The sequence below is a fragment of the Sphaeramia orbicularis genome, chromosome 18, assembly GCF_902148855.1.
Source record: "Sphaeramia orbicularis chromosome 18, fSphaOr1.1, whole genome shotgun sequence".
Taxonomy (NCBI): Eukaryota; Metazoa; Chordata; class Actinopteri; order Kurtiformes; family Apogonidae; genus Sphaeramia; species Sphaeramia orbicularis.
The window spans coordinates 41,196,804-41,219,897 of record NC_043974.1 but is presented as its reverse complement, the minus strand read 5'-3'; the positions used below and the strand labels follow the sequence as shown (position 1 = coordinate 41,219,897).

Below are 23,094 nucleotides of genomic sequence, written 5' to 3'. Positions count from 1 at the left end.
GTTTCCATCCACTGTCATTGATCCAACTCTGTGGGTTTTACTGGCGAATCAATGTTATAGAAGATGACAGTGTTTCCATGGTAACTACGGAGCCTCGGAACATCCAAATGGGTCATATCTGATGACCATGAAAACATGACAAACTGTATTTTACAGTAATTATTTACATGTATTGATAGAATTAGTGGATCAGCAGGTATTAAACATTTTAGATCAGGAGATGCTTTTGGTCACTGGTGTATATTTGGGTCTTTACGGGTTAAAAAAAAAAAAAAGAATCAGTCTTTTCCACTAAAACATTCTGGTATGTTACAGTAAGCAGCGATGCAGACACACATTCCTCAGTCTGAGTTGATAATAGCCGTTGATAATAGCGTGAAGGTCTAGTTGGCTCCAGGGTCCCTCCAGCCTCCAAACGTCTTCTCCAAGTACAGAGCCATAGCCAGGGTCAGGTGGTCCTGCAGCTTCCCAGCCACCACCTGCACACCCAGGGGCAGACCCTCGTCGTTCAGACCCAGAGGGCACTGGGTCACCGGCAGACCCAGGATGTTGATCACACCTGGAGAACGAGGAAACCCAGGAAGGATTTAATACACAGGTAATTAACATGTTGTCTTTGGAATGGAATACTTGCTAAATTGAGGTTATTGAAAACTGACTGAAACAAGAAAAGAACTGAACATTAACATTAACGGAGTGATATGTTGCTTTTCAAAATGGAATTATGCATTTTCAAACATTTCCCTGTGGTCTACATAAACTAAATGCTCTGCTTGGGTCTGAGTTCTGTTCGCCCTGTCACTTATTTTTACATATATTTGTCAGTAACAGGGTGGACATGTTTGTTTCATATTTTGCGGTCTGCTTGTACTTAGTCTGAGTTTGACTAACATGCGTTTCTAACAGCCTACAGTCGACTTAACACATTGAACATAAAGATAAGTGGAAAATCTGAAGTTGTTTTTAACAGTTTGAAGTCTGAAAGGCATCTTATAGTGACTGTTCTTTCTCTGTCGTCTCAGTTGAATGTTGCGACACGTCCACTTCCTGTTTCCATTCTACACATTCACTGATCTCATTATGACTTGATGACATTTCATATAATTCTGAAGCAGCCCTAATCCTGCAGTGGTGGACTGCTGCTGCTGCTGCTGCTGCTGCAAAATGTCATGGAACAAGCCCCTGGAAATAACTAAAGACCCCTGACCCCAAAGTAAGACTGGACAAGTCTGTGATGGGCTTCAGCTCCTGTTTGTCGCAGATCTGTTTGGAAAACTATTTAAAAAGCAGGACATTAAAGGGTCACTGACCAGTGTAGGCAAAGTCAAAGGGTCTGAAGAGTGGGTGGTGGTGTTTAGGTGCCACTCTGGGGTGGGAGGGGTACAGTAAGACCCCATCAGTGCCCAGCAGCTCCTCCATCTCCTTCTGCAGCTTCTCCTTCAGCTGGATGACAGAGGCTGATGGTTTCGACAAGGGGCTCATCTCCAACAGGCCCAGACCTGCACACACACAGGAACACAGGACGATATTAACCATCTGAGCTAACGGCTGACGTAGATGCTGTTCGCTAAAACAAAGTCTTCCTGGTTCTTACCAATAGCAGCTGCCGTATGCTCCGACTTTCCCAAAAACCTTTTCAGCAGCTCCCACAGAGGCCACACCGGCCGCCCTGGTTCCCCCATCAGCTCAGCGAACGGCTGAGGAGGCTGAGCCAAAAAAAAGTAACTGGGTCAAGTTTAACAGATCTGACATAGAAACTACACAACACAGCTCCTATACTCTACTGCAGGGGTGCCCAACCCTGGTCCTCGAGGGCTACTATCCTGCATGTTTTAGATGTATCCCTCTCCCAGCACACCTGACGGTCATTATCAAGCTTCTGCAGAGCCTGATGATAGGCCTATCATTTGAATCAGGTGGGTTGGAAGAGGGATACATCTAAAACATGCAGGATAGTAGCCCTCGAGGACCAGGGTTGGGCACCCCTGCTCTACTGGGTTATGTTGAGTTTAAGGGTTAGAACAGGGGTCTGCAAACCACGGCTCCTGGGCCAAATGTGGCCCTTCAGCCTCTCTCTAATGCCGCATTTCCACTACATGGTACTGGCTCGACTCGGCTTTTTTGCGTTTCCATTACGAGAAAGGACCTGGAATCTGGTACCCGGTACTAGTTTTTTGGTATCACCTCCGCCGCGGTTCCAGGACTGGGGACCAGATACTAAAACATGACGTGTAAACACTGCAGAGCACTGATTGGTCAGACAGTCGTCTCTGTGACCCACCAAAAACAGATGTGGAAATTTACCGTAAATATAGCGGTAGGTTAATCCACATGATGACAGCCTGTAAAACTACACCATGGTTTGTCGAGGAAGTTCAGACATAAAAATTCAGCATGAGCTTGATGAGACAACATGTAATGAGTGAGTTTATCAGTAACTCTCTGAGCAGACGACACAGAAGTAACGTGCCGCATCACTATGACGTCCAGGCACTGTAAAGTCGGTCGTATCCTGTAATGGAAACGGTCTCCAGAAATAGGACCTGGTACCCGAGTCGAGCCGAGCTGAGCCGAGCTCCCTATGGGTTTGTCAAAAAACATAATGAACATGTTGAAATTAAATGAATGAATCGATATTTTTTAGCATTGTTGTAGCCCTAAATCTATTCTTTTTTTAAAATTCTCTTTTTATTGAAAGACTTTACATTTTTTCAAACATTGAAAAATCAGACTAATACACAAACTCTACACATCCAGAGAATGAGTGTAAAAAAAAACCAAAAAAACATTTACAGCAGCTCATCATTGTCTTGGCATACACGATCTCAAAGTAAAGAATCAATGCATAAATAAAGATAAATAACACACAAAAACATATTTCCTTCAGAAGATTTTGGGTTCATATTCATGCAGTCATCTCAGTAAAATCAGATCTCAAAGGCTTCATGTATCTCACCCATCCCTCCCAGAGTTGCACAAAAAATCTATCTTCAAATTTACAGTGAAGGTTATTCTTTCCATCCTATAAATTCCCATGGTTATGTCTGTCCTATTATTTATTGCCGGTTCTTCTTGTGTCATCCATCAGTTAGTTATTGCTTTTTTTCCTGCAGCTAGTAATATGCTTATTAAGTATTTATATTTTTGACCTCTGGAGAAATGTATCCCAAATACATGCTTTTGAAATCAAAGGGTAAATAGGTATTAAGAATGATTTCTATGGCTTTATGTATTTCTTTCCAATAACGGTTAATTTTTGGGCATTCCCAAAATAGCCCTAAATCTATTCTAACATCGTCCATCTGCAAAAATGTGCATACACTTTGGTTAATATAATGACAAAATCATGGTTTGTTATATCAACCAAGGTGTATGTCAGTGCTTTCTTTCTTTCTTTCTTTCTTTCTTTCTTTCTTTTTTCTTTTGCCAAATTCAACACGACATAGGCCTACTTGTTTTTCATTTATTTGTAGTTTGTTTCAAAGCCTATTAACATACATTACACAATGTTACATTAAAAAGAGTAAAAATCTTGAATATTTTCTTTATTATAGTTGAATCATCTCACAAATGCACCAAACTTTCTATTACTGTAATGGAAATGTGAAGTTTAATAACAAACTAATCACAAATAGGCTACTGCAGAACAGCCTCCTCATGGTAAAATGGATTCAGATATTTATTTTCATGGCTCCAGACAGATTTCTTTCTTCTTTTTCGAGTCCAAAATGGCTCTTTAGATTGTAAAGCTTGCCGACCCCTGGTTTAGAATCTCACAGTCTAGTTGAAAAAGGTGTTTCCATCTCCCACTGAGCACAATCATTGATTTATGAATAGGGCAAAACCTCAAACTGGTGTAAAATATTATAGATTTTTTTTCCTGTTGGGTTTCTGTAAATTGGCTTAGAGTCTGTTTTTGACCAACTCTATATATAAAGTGTCATAAGATAACTTTTTTGTTGTGATCTGGTGCTATAGAAATAAAATTTGATTGAGTGATTTGATTGGTTTTCCCCTGTAAATCACTTTGGAAAAAAGTGTCTGCCAAATGCATAAACATAAAAAAACATATAATACAGTGATGGCAACACAGCTAATGATCCTTTAAAATACCTAACACCACCATACTGACTGCTGTCTCCTGTAAGGCATTGACCAGGGGTAAATGTCTCACACACAAACACAGTATTTGTACCAATAGCTTTGAAAACTGGGCTGGAATCATGGTTTGAATATGTCTGATATATTAACTTAAATTCAGCTTGTAGAAAATATTGAATCGGAAACTATGCACAAAGCCTGGCTTTAATACTGGCTTACCAGACTGTGAGGGACCTTTCAGTGTGTGTTTGTGAAACACTGCCCTGGTAGCTAAAGGGATTAGTGAACCATTTCTTAGAAGCCGACAACAATAGGTTCTGTGACTCAGACTGTACTCAGGCTGCTCTGTTCTACTGGGGACAAAAAACATTTTACAAGATAGAAAGTGTTGGCACAGACTAACTGACATGTTATTCAATCCTTTGTGTTCTTCTGCCGCCAAGACCTTATCAAAACATCCACAGTCTGTTTTGTCAGGACCTGCAGGAGAACATTTAGTCTTTTTCAGGTCGCTCGGTGGACTTACCTTCCCCTTGTCGTCTGGAAGGCCCATGTAGGTGGTCCAGATCTGGAAGCCGTATTTGAGCTCAGGAAAATGCACTTCTTGGACCTTCACCCCGAGGTCTGCCTCCAGACGCTGCACCACCTGGAACACAACACCAGCCCTTTATGTTTATGTTTATGCATTTGGCCGACGCTTTTTTCCAAAGCGACTTACAGGGGAAAACCAATTAAATCACTCAAACAATCAGATTTATTTATATAGCGCCAGATCACAAAAAACTTATCTCATGACACTTTATATATAGAGTTGGTCAAAACCAGACTCTAAGCCAATTTACAGAAACCCAACAGAATCTTCTAGTGTCCTGTTCTAGAATCCTTTAGTGTTGTGTAAGTTACTTCCAAACTGTAATCCATTACACCAGTGTTTTTCATCACATGGGGTCGCCTGGAATTCAAATAGGGTCGCCTGAAATTCCTAATAATTGATAATTAAAAAAAAAAAAAACACTTACAAATAAAAAATATATGGTGAGTTGACCGAGATAATCCCAATCTATAACAGACATGACAAACTGTGAAGCTGAAACTGAAGCGCTGTGGTTCTGTTTATCTGTCAAATGTTCATTGTGGTCGGTTTCAGATGCTGCAGCTCTTTCATAATTCATAGTTTGAGTTCTTGTTTGTTCAGTATTAATTGTCAGCCTTGTAAATCCAAGCTGGACTGACTGTACATATCCTGACCAAGGAAAATCAAATTCTCACTTTGTGCAGTAATCTACACCTGGATTTTCTGCCTCCATCCATAATAATATATATTATATAGACTAAATGTCATCTAAAATTAACATTTATTTGCAACATAGTATAGCAAACTATTACATGATCAAAACAAATTAATTTTAGCCAAAAAAAAAAAAGTCTCCGGTTTGAATGACTGGGGTCGCCAGTAATTTGTGATGTTAAAATAGGGTCATGAGCCAAAAAGGTTGAGAACCACTGGATTACAGATTACTTGTTACTGTTATTTAAAAGTAATTCCTTACCTTATAATATTACTGTATCAGAATTGTAATGCTTTACATGACCCCTGTATTACTTTTGAGTTCCTTACAGACTCTCGTCATAAATGGCGCATGCGCAGTAGGTAATCCATGTGTTAGTCCAATGTGAAAAAAGCAAAGTACAGTGTCTCAGAAGGATTCCACAGACCTGCTTCTGGATCTGCATCAGGTCTTTGTTGACCGGGTATGTCATCATAGACCCTCCGTCATGAGGGATGGTGAAGAACCGCAGCTTTTTGAGGTCGACCTTTGTGTTTAAGGACAGCCTGAGAACAGCAAAGTGGACAAAGGCAGCGTTAAATCAGAGTCATGTAAAAAGACTGGAAGTTCAACACATCCACAGTCCTTCAAGTAGTTTAATATGAACAGGAACATGCAACGTCATACTGCATTTCACCAAATTTAACAACTGTTTTATATCAGTTGGAATTATTGTTTTATTGCATTTACCCTCTCCGTTGTTTTCATCAGCATCGTTTACGTAGCAATTAAGTTATTCTTTTAGCTATTAGAATTCATTATATACACTTAAATGTATATCATATGGTGCATCAGTAAACAAAATACACATAATGTATGTGCAAGTACAGCATATTAGAAAAATATAAGTAAACATAAATCCAAATAAAAGACAAAAATGAGAAATCCTGACATGTATTCATTTTATTGTGCAATCTGGGAAGTCCTTTTTAGTCTTCATTATTGTGTTGTTTTTCAATCCTTTGTGTAATGTAACAGGTAAAACTTAATGCGACTCTTACACAAACACAAGTTTTGTTCTATTTTTTAATCTTTCTTTTGTATGAATTCATCTCCAATATGTTCATTTGATATTACTCAAATGTAATGGCTACAAGAGTCCATCAGCTAATTGTTTTTCTCTGTATGTAAATGTAAATTTAGTAAAAAAGAAAGAAAAAAGTGCCAGACTGTAGAAGTTCTATCATTAGATTGATTAATTAATCTATTGGTTGAGTGGTCTCTGAACAGAGGAGACTGTAAAAGTATTCAAATGTGAATATTTTGTATTTCATTATGTTATATCACATGTCCTTTTGAATGTCTGTTTTCTAGAGTCTGAGCCAGTCTTTCTAAGTAGTTTTATCTAATCTGTCTACTGTGCATTACTGTTTTGGGTGGTTTTGCTCTAGGTCACCTGTTTCTCTTGTGTGTTGGGTTGTTTCTAAGGACCTTTCTCAACCCTATCCACTGACGTAAACTTGTGCAAGAACAGTGCGAACACCCTTGGCCTGACTTTTGGTCTCTGGATAGTGGTTAAAATGCTTTGAATTTATTCACCATGGTTTTCCTCATTCATTATCCAAAAAAAAGCATGTTATTTACATTTCGAAATGAAAGATTTGCATTTAGTTCCATGACAGCCTCACATTTCCCTTTCGAAGACCATTCGCTGAAGCCAAGGCCATTTCCACCTGATAATTGTCATATTTGCATAAACACTGGAAGTACACCACCTACCCAAATGCTATGACATATGTTTTAGGACATATTTTGCTGCCTGCTCATATCTACATGCAAAGAGATTCTCCCAAGTAACCTATGGTCCATACTGCCTCCACTATGACAGGAAGTTATTTAACCCATAAGAACCCAGTGAGACTTTTGTGTCAGTTCCAAAATGAATTTTTCTCTCTATTTAACCTTTAATAAGTGATTTATCACCATTTATTATAATATTATCCTCTAAATTTAGCATTTTTTAGTGTAAATCATCTATTTTCCGATGTTTAATTGACTGATCATGAAGATGTTCATAAAAACTCAGAGTAAAGTCAACAGTTATTGTATCAAAACAGAAAAAACTGAAAATCTATCATTAACTGAACATAAACCCAGTGTTTCCATCCACTGTCACTGATCCAACTCCATGGGTTTTACTGGTGAATCAATGTTATAGAAGATGACGGTGTTTCCATGGTAACTATGGATCAGGGATGACCAATGACTCATAACAATCCAGTTCTGTCAACAAGTGGATTTTGATTATCTTAAATAATCAAATAAACACATAACATAGAAACTTTAACCCTTTTCACTGTTGTGGCGGTTCCCAAAGGAATTTTTCTCTGTTGTACCTTTTTTAACTGATTTATCACCTATTTTTCCCATCCTATTTTGCATTTTTTTGGTGTAAATCATGTATTTTCCTATATTTAATTCACAGATCACGTAGATGTCCATGAAAACTCAGAGTAAATTCAGTTAAATGTATCAAAACAGAGAAAAATTAAGAAAAAGTTACTTTTTCAGCAAAGATATTGCTAAATGAATATAAAAAAAAGTCTGTCCATCCACTGTCATTGATCCAACTCCATGGGTTTTACTGGTGAATCAACGTTGTTGAAGATGATGGTGTTTCCATGGTAACTACGGAGCCTCTGAACGTCCAAATGGGTCATATCTGATGACCATGAAAAGACGACAAACTGTATTTTACACCAGTTATTTACATGTATTGATAGGATTAGTGGATGAACAGTTTCGATCAGTCGATGCTTTTGGTCGACGGTGGACGTTTGGGTCTTTATGGGTTAAACTAACGTGGTGTTGGAAACAGATCTGGACAGCACTAGCAGAGCTCTTACATGTTAACTTTGGGTCCTGCCATGATCTTGAGCATGGGCAGAAGGTCCTCAGCGTAACGGCACATGGGTCCAGTGCTGACGTACTCCTCCTGTCGGCCAGAGTAAGGAGGGTACTGGTTTTCATTAGACACGATACCTGCAGAAGCACATCACACACACACTGACTTTACACTGCTGTGTGTGAACAGAATGGAGCTGCGACACTGAACCGGTCCTACCTGGAGTGGTTTTATGACCAAAGACACCGCAGAAGAAACAGGGCATGCGGATACTGCCACCGATGTCTGCGCCGATGCCGATCACTGCCCCCGCTCCTCCCAGAATACTGCCCTCTCCTCCTGAGACAGGACAGGACATAGAGGACAAACAGCTCAGCATCCTGTCCTATGTCTGAGCACATGATCCTCAACTGTCACCATAGAGCAGGGGTCTCAAACTCATTTTCTTTCAGGGGCCACATTCAGCCCGATTTAATTTCAAGTGGGCCAGACCAATAAAATATTTGCATAATAACCTATAAATAACGACAACTCCAATTTTTTTGTCCTTCTTTTAGTACAAAAAACCCCATTAAATTATGAAAATACTTATTTTTATAAATTATCAAAACAAAAAAGATGTGAATAACTAGGGCTGTGTATCGGCAAGAATCTGGTGATTCGATACAAATCACAATACTAGGATTACGATACGATATGTCACAATATATCATGATACTGTTAAAAAGGCAATTTTTTGTTTGTTTCTTTTTTTAAAATGATTATTTCCTTGTCAGCCCTGCGATGAACTGGCGACTTGTCCAGGGTGTACCCCGCCTTCGCCCCTATGTAGCTGGGATAGGCTCTAAGCGACCCCCGTGACCCTAGTGAGGATAAAATGGGTTCAGGTAATGAATGAATAAATCCTTGAAGAACTGAATTACAGCAGAAATCTGCACAAATACTAAACACATTTTTATTTGATCCCAACAGGATCTAATGTCATATCATAAGATGTTCCTGAATTAAAACTTAAATGATGTTTTACAGACATTACAGTTTACGATCCTGTTCAAATGTTCATATTCTATTACTTCAGAACTAACACCAGAACATTATTTTAGTTCAATCCTAACAAAGGAACTAACATTATTTAATAAAAGTGTTAAATAATAATAAATAAAATATAAACAAAAAAGAAAAACAAAAATGAACCTCCGCCATATCTGCATTGGAATAAATACCTAAAAATATCAATACAGTACTTTTAAATATCGATACAGTATTGTGAAATGAAATATCGCAATATATTCCAGAACCGATATTTTCTAACACCCCTATGGATAACCTGAAAAAACTGAAATTTCTGAAGAAAAATAAGTCTAATTTTAACAATATTATGCCTCAACTTATCATTTCTACATGTGCATTATGGATCGGATCTACAAAGACACTGTTGTTCGTCCATCAGTCTCGATGACGACCTTGACTTCAGTTGTTGTGGGTCCTGGAGTGGTTTGTTGTCCCTATATTTGCCCTGAAGCATCTGCCACAAAGACACTAAACACTGAGTAACAGGCAGAAAATTGTTAAAATTGTGCTTAATTTTCTTTAGACATTTCAGGTTATTCACATTTCTTCAGATTATTCACATTTTATTGTTTCAGGATAGTTTGTAAATGTATTTTCATAATTTAATGTTATTTTTTGCTCTAAAACAAAGACAAAAATTGGAAGTTGTTATCATTTATAGGCATAGTGTAATATTTTTTTCACATCAAACCGAGAAGAAATCTGGAGTCATTATTTTTTGTAGGTTTTTATGCTATTATTTTACTGTAGATCATATTGTGGAACCTGAACTAAAATGAATTTGACAGCCTTGACTGTGGAATTTTTGCATCCCACGGGCCGTATTGGAACCTTTTGGTGGGTCGCATGTTTGAGACCCCTGCCATAGAGACTGTAGGAGCCATTCTTTATGTCTGTTTGTTTTGTGTCTAGTTAACTGTGGATTTCCGGTTTGAGTTAGGGGAGGGTGAACGGAAATCTATTTAGGGGGCCGGTAACTAGGTCACAGGGAAGGGACAGGGAGATCGTAGGGTTTTTTCCGCTATCAGTTAGAAGTCAGCATCATTCAGTGGTCATGTTGTCGTGTAATCTTCATGAGACATTGGCGTGACCATCTAAGAATGTTTAATAAAAGTGGGAAGCTCACTGAAGGATTCTGTCTGGACATTAATTGCTTCGAAGCACATCAAAAACGAGGTCTCCACCCGCACCCAGCAGTGACTGGTCCGTCCCCATAGAGGCTTTTTTGGAGCCGTCAGAATATTTGGGTCAACATCACTAAACAGTGCATTTCAGACTTCAAACTGTCCAAAAAAACATATGATTTTCCACTTAACTTTAAGTTCAATGTGTTAAGTCGACTGTAGGCTGTTAGAAATGCATGTTAGTCAAACTCAGAGATAAAGTACAAGCAGACCACAAAATATAAAACAAACATGTCCACCCTGTCACTGATGAATACATGTAAAAGTAAGTGACAGGGTGGACAATTTTGGCTAAAGTTAGCATTAATGACCACATGTTGGACCTTAAGTTGTCAAAGTAGGTCATCTTTGAAGAGGACTGTGTCATGTTCAACTAATATATTTTACATTTCTGAAAAGTTTTATATTAAATGATATTTAGTGGTAACAGTGTGGACATGCTGAGCCTGACCACATCTAAGTACAAACACAAAATGATGAAAATATAAATGTAAATACAAAATGTTCTCATAGACTATGTTTCCACCTCCAATGAAGACACTCAAAATGATGATGATGTCATCAACCAGATTCTTAAAGGGGTGACAGGGTGGACAGCAATTTCAAGGACAGAATGTTAAATATTATGAAAATAAAACAAATTATCAAAATGACTTGTTTTATTGAAAAGCTTGTTGAGTATAATGACAACATCTAAAAAGTATTTTATTTTTTTCATGTAAACATTTAAACTCACTAAATGTTTTGTCAGCTTTTTAGACTTAATAATAAAAGGTACATTTAGACATATTTCCCCTCAGGATGGACCTAATAATGACCTCAGATAAATGCAAAAAAAATGATAGTCTTGCTCTGAGCCATCCCAAAATTAATGAATTTTTAATCAAATATTGGGGCCAAAAATAAATAAAGACACTGTGTTAAATTTGATGATCCTAATGTTTTTTCTAATCCAGACATGTGGGTTTTTCATGAATCTCAGTCTCATTCCAGGTTTTGTGTGTAACCCATCGTGTCTACTTGTGTTACACGCAGAACCTTTACATTTAAACACAAATAAATTGTGAATGATTTTGCAACAACGGTCATTTTTGTGAAACACTCTGCCTTGCATAATTAGTTCGATTCCCAAAATGTACCTGTGAGGGAATAAAAAGACATTCAAAAAAATTGTAGCACGTAATTTTTGTGTCCTTTTTGCCATGGGGGTAGGAGTACATAAGTTTTTACTTCTTCCTACTCCTTTTCGAGGATGTATAATTTCATTTCAGTTTGTTTTATTACTATTATTATTATTATTATTATTATTATTTATTACTATTATTATTTATTTATTTATTTATTTATTTCTGTGGTTTGTTTGCTTATCAATCATTTATGTTCCAGTATTTATATTTTGTTGGTTGATTTTTTTTTTTTATTTCACTGTCTACATGTTCGAAATAAAGATGTCATTCATTCATTCAAAAATAATATAAAAAATATATAAAAATGTGTTTTATCTGAAAAATAATTTCTTTTATCTCCGTAAACCCAAAGTGCTTCCAAACTTGCTTCATAACATTAATCTACATGTGGTTTGAATATTCAGCCCCATGTCCTGTTTTTCGGACCAGTTTCATAGAAGCACCCACATGTGTAAGTGTTCGCCCATTCCTAATAAAACCTGGGAATTTCATTATTTTGTGATGTGTTCGTGGTGACAGTTAGATCCTACTGGACGACCAAAGATTGACCCAAAACAGTGGAGGCAGTCCAGTATTACCTTTTCTTTAACCCCAGTTTAACCAGTGCGTGCTGACCTGAGCTTCCTCCTGGTATCCTGTCCAGGTCGTATGGGTTTCTGGTGATGCCGTGGAGGTGGTTGTTGGACTCACACCACATACATAGTTCACTGGTGTTGGTGACGCCCAGTGGGATGGCCCCCGCTCTCTTCAGCAGTGCCACTGGTGGAGCGTCCACAGTGGAAACAAATCCTCTCCTAGAGATCAGACCTGTGGCGTTTGGCATCCCTGAAACACACAGAAGAGTTCACATGAGGTGAGGTCACATGACATTACTGATTTACTGTTTTTCATAGGGAGCATCAGGACAAATACAACAATGGTTAACTCCATCAATCAGTAACAGACAATAACTCAGTGGCAGACACAGGTACAGTCATATACAGTCCAGTACAGAGGTCAGAGGTCACCTTTAGTTTTACTGTGTTTGCAGGGTTGAAATGAACACACATTTATTTCTCATTCTCTTTTCTTCAGATACAACCACAAAATACAGGAAATGTGTGCACACCCTTAAAAGACACAAAAAGCTGAAGTAAACAGGTTATAAAGGTTAAAGTACTATTTAGAGTGACCTTTGACCCCAAGACAAGAGGAAGCACAAACAGAAATATCTGATGTGTGGAACGAAACCTGGTGTAAAACATCAGAAAATCAACCAAGTAAATCTCATGTTGTTTGAACATGTTAGGTGTAAAAGGAGGTCACACTAAATACGACCACTTTGGTTTATTTAAAGGGGTCATATTTAACTAAACCCACTTTTTATTAGTCTTTGGTTCATTTATTTGTGTATTTGGACCCGAATAGTTCATAAAGTTTGAATTTGAACCCTCCAGGTGCTGCAAAGCTATCTTTATATTCAGTTTGGCAAAAACCAAGTGAATTTCTACAACCTGTTTTAATTCCATCTTAATTTGTTACGTTTTATAACTAGTTACGTCGCAACTTTTGCACATATAAGGTCAAGACTTCCGATGAACATTTCTCCAAGTACGACATAATTTTTTTGTCAGCACCAGCGGTTGTAGTAAAAACTGAAAATATGTTCAAACTTCAAGTCAATTACCTAAAATCTTCAGTGGCTCATTTACATTTAAAGGGCCAGTGCTCAAAATGACCTTTCTGGTGTCATTACTCAGAAATAGGGTTGGAGATCAACCTGTGGAGTTCAGACCCAAGTATTGCATTTACAGTTTATGTAGACCACAGGGAAATGTTTTAAAATGGATAATTCCATTTAAAAAAAGCAAAATATCACTCCTTTACATTGTTGTTTTTCCCAGACTTCACATATATCCAGATTTTATCTTAATACAGAGACTGAGAAATGCATATGTGTGCTCATTAAAGCTTTACTAAACCAACAAACCCACTGCTGGCCTAGGACTTTTGCACAGTACTGTGTATGTAGTTAAATACTAGATTACTGCAGGTGTGTCAGTTACAATAGTGGTTTACTGCATGACTGAGCTGTGTGCACATTGTGAGTGGGTGTGGGTAGAGGCATGTTATCAGGATTTGACATCTAGACTTTCCAAAGAACACTAACCCTGAGCAAACGTTATTGGAACTGTCACCTATAGGGTAGGATAGGGCTGTAACAGAAGTGTATGAGTAATATTTAAGGAACATCCTCTGTTTTCTGTATGGCTAAAACAAATGCATCCTCAAAAACAGCTAAAAATGCCTCACATATAAGCCTACCCATAATCCTTAAATGGGTCGGTGACGACCTGCTGGATGTTAAAAGGTTTTAACTTGTACGCTGCTGATTCCATGTGTGTCATCATTAGACAGCCTGTGGTCTAACGTGTCTGAGTGGAACTTAGGACATGGAAAAACCTGAAAAACCTCCTCTGGTAGTCTACAGGGAAATGCAGCTCACAGGAATATCCCAAAAAAAAAATATTTATATATATCTATAGGACCAATGTGACTGTATCTCACCAGCATGTTCAGTCAAGAATCAATAACAAGTTGAATGTGTGAGGTTGTCAGGTTCTGTTTTATGTTAGAGTCCTGTGGTTTTGATGCAGGAGATCAATCTTCCAATACAAGTGGGTGGTACTTTGACTGGAGGAGAACTCAACTAATTCAATGAAAGTCCATATATGACTTCTTTCAGTGATCAATAGGAACTATACTGATATCTGTAACCATTTCCATGTTATAGGCCATTCAAATATGCACATTTTTAATATTTCAAACATTTGTCACAAATCCAACATTTCTGAAAACTTTGAACAAACTTTGTAGACATTGTCCCAAAGAAGTTACATACAAGATTTGACATGAATCCGACCAGTAGTTTTGGAGAAGGTTGTTGAAATCTAAACATTGGTGACCTTGAGTTTGACCCTTCAAGGTCACTGAAGGTCAAAGGTCATGGACCCAAATGAAAGTCCAAATATGACTTCCTATCAGTGCGTAATAGTAACGACATTAATATCTGTAACCATTTACATAATATAAACCATTAAAATCTCCCTTGCAAAAGAAATTCCTAATCTCAATGGGACTTCCTGGTTAAATAAAGGTAAAATAGATAAATAAATAAAATATGAACCATTATAAGTTAAGGCACATTTATAATATGTCAAATACGCGTAAAAAAAACCCCGTTAAAAATCCCAAATTTCTCAAAACAACAAATGTTATAGACATTGTCCCAAGGACCCTACATATAAAATTTTAAATGAATCTAACCAGTAGTTTCATCTAAGAATGTGTTTGAAGAAATTGCTAACGATGACGATGCCAAAGACAAAGATGGATCTGTCTCATGTATTTACTGGTGAGTTAACAAACAAAACGGAACCCACCCCAGTAGGACATCTAGGACAGTCCATCTGGCTCCTGCTCATTTTCATTGCTCATTTCCTTGTCTTTTCTAAATTTTGCTCAGATTTCAGATTAATCTAAGGCAAAAATATGCAGGTTTAGGTGCAGCTGATTATACTTTACATGATCCTTGTCTTCCCTTTTCCCTCCTTGTGTCATTAGTGTCTGGTTACCCTGCAGGGAGAAGGACTCTTTGACAGACAGTGGGACTCCCAGTAAAGGTAGCCGGTCCTCCAGAACCTCCTCTCCTCCAGTTTCCTCCTCAATCAGCTTATCCACCTGAGCCGCCTCCTGGAGGGCAGCGGAAAACCTGGACAGGAACACACACTGTTAAACTGGGTCCAGTTACCTTTAGTAAGTGTGTCCCAGTGTTCCCAGTCTGTAACCTGTGACTTTCACACTGGAAGCTCATGTCTGTCCACCGACACAGAGGGTTTTCAACGTTCTGAGGGGACAGTGGTTCTATTCACCCACCAGGAATCTGCATTTAAAGGATGAACTTATTTCAGCCTGTTGCTATAGATTAGAACTGAAAAGATTAATCGATCAATTGACTCGAATCAATTTAAAAAATTATTCAAAATAGTTTTCCTCAATCAAAGCATCATTTCCTTAATTTCAAAGCTGCTAAATACTTTTTCTGCTGTTATGTTTCACACAGACGCTTATTATGACACACATGACGCCAGGCAGAAAATGTCTAAAGCATAAAAGCACTTAAAAATTAAAAAAAAAATTTAATAACATAGTACAGTCAAAAAAACTAAATGTTGCTGCATTAGTTTAATTCATGTTTTGCTGTAGTTGTTAGAGGAACTGATGGAACATACACTGCTCGTCATTCACAAACACTCAAAAGATGCACACACACACATAAACACACACACACACATTGTACATTTTTGTATATTTTAGATTTTTTTATATGTTTTTTTTTTTTCTTTGATACTTTTTGTGGTTGTTATTTGAGCTGATTCTGGAATAAAGGACAACAATTTTTTTTGCCTATTCACAAAATCGTTTAATCTAAGCAAAGAAAATAACTGATAGATTAATCAATTACAAAAGTAATCGATAGTTGCAGCTCCATTATCTAGTAGGGCTGCGCGATTATTCAATTTTAAATTGAAATCGAATTTTTTAATTAGGACAATTTTAAAAAAGGGTATTCATCAAATGGATTTCATCTCTGTTGTGCCTCTGTGCTACCGTAGGCTCCTCCTCTGAACTGTGAGAGCGATCTTTCACAGAATTTCATGTAATGACCACGGACCTTAAATCTGTGATGGCATCGTGGAATCGCTGAAAATTCCGTGATGGGCCACAGAAGTGATACTAATATAACCACGCACAGATCCCCTAGTTCAGATATAACCACATGTGGATCACTCATCTTATCTTGTCCACACACACACGACTGATGCCCTTCACTGACTTACATTAGTAGAACTTCTGTGAGCCCAGCACGGAATTTTCAGCAGTTCCATGATACCATCACAGATTTGAGGTAGACAGCAGTGTGTTGCATTGTGGGCTGCACATGAAAACGACCTGCCGACTTCTGTTGTCTTTTGTACTTTTACCCAAAAATCAAAATTGAAAATTGAGTTTATAGAGGAAAAAATTGGGATTTTATTTTGGCCAAAATGGTGCAGATCTATTATCAAGTATACACTGTTTACAAGTGTGATATGAAAATCTGAATGTGGTTCACTGTGACAGTCAAACGTTACTATCACCTCATATTCACCGTTTTCTGCCACTGGCCAATCAGCAAACAGGACAGCGTTGGCTGATGGCAGTGGTCCATGCCTGTCTGTTGTACGAGTTCCTCTTTTGATTACAGCTCAGCCATGAAATCTGAGCGCAGATGCAGACCAGTTCAACATGTTCTGAAGTAGTGGTTCAAGTGTCTGATTCTGCAGCGCTTCCTTCTGAGAACTGAACTGTGTGCATCACTGACTAATAAGTAACTACAGACATTAAAGATAGTTCATTTAAGTCGCCTTCATTAACATAAACTGGGAGTTTCCCTTTCTAGCAGTTTGTACACTAGTCATTAACATAATGTAATTAGTAACAAAACAACATGGAAACAAAGTAAACAAGCATGAAAAGATCAGAATCATCTGTCAGTCACATATATAAGTCAGTGGTTCTCAAACTTTTTACAGTGGAGTATCCCCTGAAATATACTTTTTTAACCCCAACTCAGCATTTTTGATTGAAAAAAAATTGACAAAATTTGTTCCTGTGCCAAAGGTGTCTGTTTATATTTTCAAAACTTTGTCAACAAACAACATATATTTAACTGTAAAATGTACAAAATAACACATTTTTAAAAGTAAATTTTGTGCAAAATAAAAACTGAAAAGTGCCATCTTTCATTAATAAGAAAAATAAATTGGTCATTAATTAATAAATTAACCTTTCATCAACAAAAAAAATATTATTTAGCTCTCAAATAAACTCATCTTGAAAAATATAGAATAGAAATGTTCTAAAAATGTTACCAAAGCTTAAACAATAAAACTATTATATGAATGTATTTATTGTGTTCTATATTTCAGCATTAATTCTCATTATTTATTTTGTATTCAGTACATTATGACTTATTTAATGTATTTTCCAAGGACCCCTGAGGGTACACGTACCCCACTTTGGGAACTCCTGATATAAGTGATACTTATTTTAACCATTTGTATCTGCTCAGAAATTCATGATTGCTGCATCTTTAAACTCCAACCTATCAGAGATTGAAAGCATCCTTTTAAGAAGACAATAGATTCACTTTAGAAATGAATAATACTTGCATTTGTTAAACATCATTATTCTTTTAGAAGAACATTTCAATTTAACATTTTTTAAAACAAATTCATTCACGGTATTTTTAGGTAAATAAATAAATAAATAAATAAATATTATGTACTATTGCATGAAAGAGAGGGTCTTTAAGGCCAGTCATAGGCAAGTTCAAACTGTTGTCTCTCTATGTGAAATTTGTAAAAAAAACAACAAAAAAAACAATATATACACACCAATACTTCCGTCACTGGAGGAACTTGTCGCCAACAGAAACACAAAGAGAAGTACTAAACAAAGAGGAACGTCTCTTGCCTGTCTTTTATCACAGCGTTCAGCAGAGGGTTGACCTCTTGGATCCTGTCGATGTAAGCCTGCACCACCTCTACACTTGACACCTGAACAAACACAGACACACAGAATAACATGTAACCGAACCCTGCAGTTTGGAATTAACACAATGCATTCCTGCAGGTGACACTACACAGAAGCATTGTCCTACAAAGAGGAGGAGGAGGAGGAGGACAGGTTTTCCCACACATGCATCTTTCACCACCGTATAAGTCACCTTTAATATTGATGAAAGTCTTAGAATTCTTACAATGAAATGACACTAATTGTAATGATTTAACTGTCTTCTGTTCATTTTATGCTTCTACACTTCATTAATACATGTACAGTAGATCTAGTGAAGAAGAAGAAGAAGAGTCATTTATTGGTATTAAACACTGAGACACATATATGTCTTCTCTGCTGTTAGGGTTTGCAAACAAAAATTACACTCTGACATATAGAGACAAACAATCACTCTCACATTCACACCTATGGTCAAATTAGATTAACCAATTAACCTATCAGTGCATGTCTGTGGATGGAGGGAGGAAGCCGGAGTACCCGGAGAGAACCCACGCAGACACGGGGAGAACATGCAAACTCCACTGTTTTTTTTTTTAAGATTATTTCCTGGAAGAATTGAATAACACCAGAAATCTGCACAAATACTAAACACATTTTTATTTGATCACAACAGGATCTAATGCTATATCACAAAATGTTCCTGTGTTCAAACTGAAATCATATTTCACAGACATTACAGTTTAAGATCCTGCTCAAATGGTCATATTCTATTAGTTCAGCACTAATATCAGAACATTATTTTTGTGCAATCTCAACAAAGGAACTAACAAAAATGAACCTCCACAACATCTGCATTTGAATAAATACCTAAAAATATTGATACAGTACTTTTTAATATCGATAAAGTATTGTGAAATGAAAAATCGTGATATATTGGAGAAACGATATTTTCTTACACCCCTAATCACAACCGGACCCCATAATGACCTTCTAAAAAAGGCCAGATCAGCAGCCAATGCCGATCTGTAAATTAGATCGGGACATCCCTAGAAACAACAGAACAACTTGCGTGTCCTCCACTCCTCCTACTGGACTGGAGGTGAACTGCAGTTTTTTTGTTTTTTTTTTTTTTACCATCCCTTCTTATGTCATCAGCCTGATTTTAACACATTTTCCAGACATTTGAGGCGGAAATGCAAACCACACAGATTACCAGGAATTTTACCCAGGTAAATAAATTCCTAGAAATAAAAGTTCCTGTTAATGTTGGTGGAAAGGGGGCTAATTTCAGCAGAACTATCTGTCAAACAAAATCCACACAAAGAACATTCACCTGTTCCTCAAAGCAGCCACACCCTTAGTTGTGCAAGAATGTTGAGTCCTAAAGGGCTCATATTTCTCTAAACCCACTTTTTATTAGTCTTTGGTTCATTTATTTGTGTATTTGGACCCTAATAGTTCATAAAGTTTGAATTTGAACCCTCCAGGTGTTGCAAAGCTATCTTTATATTCATTCTGGCAAAGACTGAGTGGACTTCTACAACCTGTTTTAATTCCTTCTTAATTTGTTACGTTTTATAACTAGTTATGTCACGACATTTGCACATATACGGTCAAGACTTCTGACGAACATTTCTCTTGTCCGTGTGATACTGCTGGCTGCAGAACAAATTGCCCCTCAGGGATAATAAAGTTTACCTTGACCTCTATGTACGACATAATAGTTTATCAGCAGCAGAGGTTGTAAAAACTGAAAATATGTCCAAACTTTGAGTCTATTACCTAAAATGTTCAGTTATTGGTTGAATGGGACAGAGCAGCACAGCCAACAACCTGGAGGGGGCGGGATCATTTGCATTTAAAGGGCCAGTGCTCAAAATGACCTTTCTGGTGTCATTACTCAGAAATAGGGTTGAAGGTGGACCTGTGGAGTTGAATGAATGAAGAATTCAGACCCAAGCAGAGCATTTACAGTTTATGGAGACCACAGGGTAATGTTTGAAAATGCATAATTCCATTAAAAAAAGGAAAATATCCCTCCTTTTATGTCATTTAAACCAGTGACTCATGTAAAATATTCACTGCCATACTGTTCTCATTCAAAGGGATATTAGCTATGGTATATTTTCACATGGGCCACAATGAGAACTGACTCGAGTGGACATTAGATAAACTGTTTTGAAACTTAAATTCAGTTTGATGTTATCACTGTTATCCAAAATGAAGGAAGCTGCAAAAACTGCAAGAAAAGTGGTTATGTAAGGACTGTCATAACAGGCCTATAGATGTATGATGTAGCAAAACATGCAAAAGCTAAGATACATTACAAGCACTGTTGGGGAATAAATATTCACAAATGACAAATTCATTACAAAGGAATTACATTTTAATTACTGCTACATTGCCAACTCCTGAAAATGTGTGAATCAAAAAATGAATGTATTGTTTTGTATGAGGATGTCTATTACGTTTCAGAAACCTCAACAGTTTTAGAAAATAAAAACGTTACTGGTTAGGGCTGTAAGAAAATATTGCTTCTGCAATATATCATGATATTTCATTTCACAACACTGTATCAATATTAAAAAGTACTGTATCTATGTTTTTAGGTATTTATTCAAATGCAGATATTGTGGAGGTCTTTTCAGTTTTTCTTTTGTGTTTGTATTTTATTTATTATTATTTAACACTCTTTTATTAAATAATGTTAGTTCCTTTGTTGGGATTGCACAAAAAATAATGTTCTGATGTCAGTGCTGAACTAATAGAATATGAACATTTGAACAGGATCTGAAACTGTAATGTCTGTAAAACAGAATTTAAGTTTTAACACAGGAACATTTTATGATATAACATATATATAAAAATGTGTTTAGTATTTGTGCATATTTCTGGTGTAATTCAGTTCTTCCAGGAAATAATCTTTTAAAAAATAAATAAAACCAATTTAAAAAATTGCCTTTCAACAGTATCGTGATAGATCATGATAGATCGTATCGTGGTCCTAGTATTGTCATTTGTATCGTATCGCCAGATTCTTGGCAATACACAGTCCTGTTACTGGTATGGATTTAAATATAAATAGGATATGTTTTTTGTTTTTGCTGCAGTCAAATTTTGTTTGTGAGCAACAAATGCTATTTATTAAATTATTATATTATGGTTTATTTTGTTCTTTAAATGTAAAAACTCTAAATAATACATGTTAGACTTAAGAACTACATAGTGTTGAGTGTTGAATTCAGGATTTGACATAGTATTATTATTATTATTATTATTATTATTATTGAAAAAGTAATCAAATGTAATAAACTACATTATTCTCATGAGGTAAATAAAACTGTTATTTAATCCCAGATTATTGGAGCACATCTGCACGTGGCTCTAAAAACTAAATAAATGATAATTGATCAAACTAAACTCTGTTCGGTGGGTTTCCGTCATTAAAAGTGCGTCTTCTACTGTTACTTCAGTGTATTTTCCTGCTGGGGTCAGTTGTAAAGTTGTCGGTGCTCTGTGCAGCGGGGCTCCGCAGCTGCTGTGGCCGACACACACCTCTCTCCTCCGGATCTTCTTGGCCAGCTGCGTGGCGGACAGGGCCAGCAGAGGGTCGGTGATGGGCGGCAGCTTCCTCCCGGACACGCCGCTGCTCGGTGACAGCAGACGGAAGACGGCGAACAGGAGTCCGACCAACGCCTTAAAGAGCCAGACCTGCAGCCGCTGCAGGCAGCCCAGAGCCATGGTGCACCGACGGCCGAGCAGCAAGGAAGGGCAGCCTCCGCTCCGGGTTCACCGGGAATATCCCAGCATGCAGCGGCGGACACATATACACCAGGCACCGCGTCAAGTGGCAACGGTAACCGGGAACAAGACCGGATATGGACTGTTTTATTCCCAAAATAAAAGCATGACTGTCCTACAGCTGTGGCCTTGTTAACACTTTACAGAACAAGCATATTATTTATTTATTTAAAATTATTATTATTATTATTATTATTATTATTATTATTATTATTATTATTAGTAGTAGTAGTAGTAGTAGTATATTTTAATAATTAAATAAATGACTGTCCTACAGCGTTGCCTTATTTAACCCTTTACACTGATTTTATTTATTTATTTATTTATTTATTTATTTATTTATCTAAAATTGTATATTATTTATTAATAGATAGATAGATAGATAGATAGATAGATAGATAGATAGATAGATAGATAGATAGATAGATGACTGTCCTACAGCGGTGTCCTATTCAACCTTTTACAGGGCACTCTTTTTATTTATTTATTTATTTATTTATTTATTTATTTATTTATTATTATTATTATTATTATTATTATTATTATTATTATATTAAATAAATGAATAAATGACTGTCCTACAGCGCAGTCTTATTTAACCCTTTACACTGATTTTATTTATTTAGTTAGTTAGTTAGTAGTAGTATTAGTAGTAGTAGTAGTATTTATTCATTTTTTATTATTATTATTTTATTAAATAAATAAATAAATGACTGTCCTACAGCGCTGTCTTATTTAACCCTTTACACTGATGTTATTTATTTATTTATATAAAATTTAATATTATTTGTTTATTTAATGATAGATAGATAGATAGATAGATAGATAGATAGATAGATAGATAGATAGATAGATAGATAGATAGATAGATAGATAGATAAATAGATAGATAGATAGATAGATAGATAGATAGATAGATAGATAGATAGATAGATAGATAGATAGATGACTTTCCTACAGCGATGTCCTATCCAGTC

The 23,094-nt window shown here is 36.7% G+C and overlaps 1 protein-coding gene across 1 annotated transcript; it reads right to left on the bottom strand.

The window, feature by feature from the left end:
- Positions 1-169: 169 nt before the first annotated feature.
- Positions 170-22,145, bottom strand: faah2b (fatty acid amide hydrolase 2b). The gene is made up of 11 exons (XM_030162803.1): positions 21,872-22,145; positions 18,275-18,357; positions 15,331-15,467; positions 12,332-12,541; positions 8,494-8,613; positions 8,276-8,411; positions 5,818-5,935; positions 4,628-4,747; positions 1,595-1,706; positions 1,311-1,499; positions 170-559 (listed from the first exon to the last, which is right to left on the bottom strand). The coding sequence occupies exons 1-11, from the start codon at positions 22,055-22,057 to the stop codon at positions 384-386; spliced, it is 1,587 nt and encodes a 528-aa protein (XP_030018663.1). The 5' UTR covers positions 22,058-22,145; the 3' UTR covers positions 170-383.
- Between the last annotated feature and the right edge of the window lie 949 nt (positions 22,146-23,094).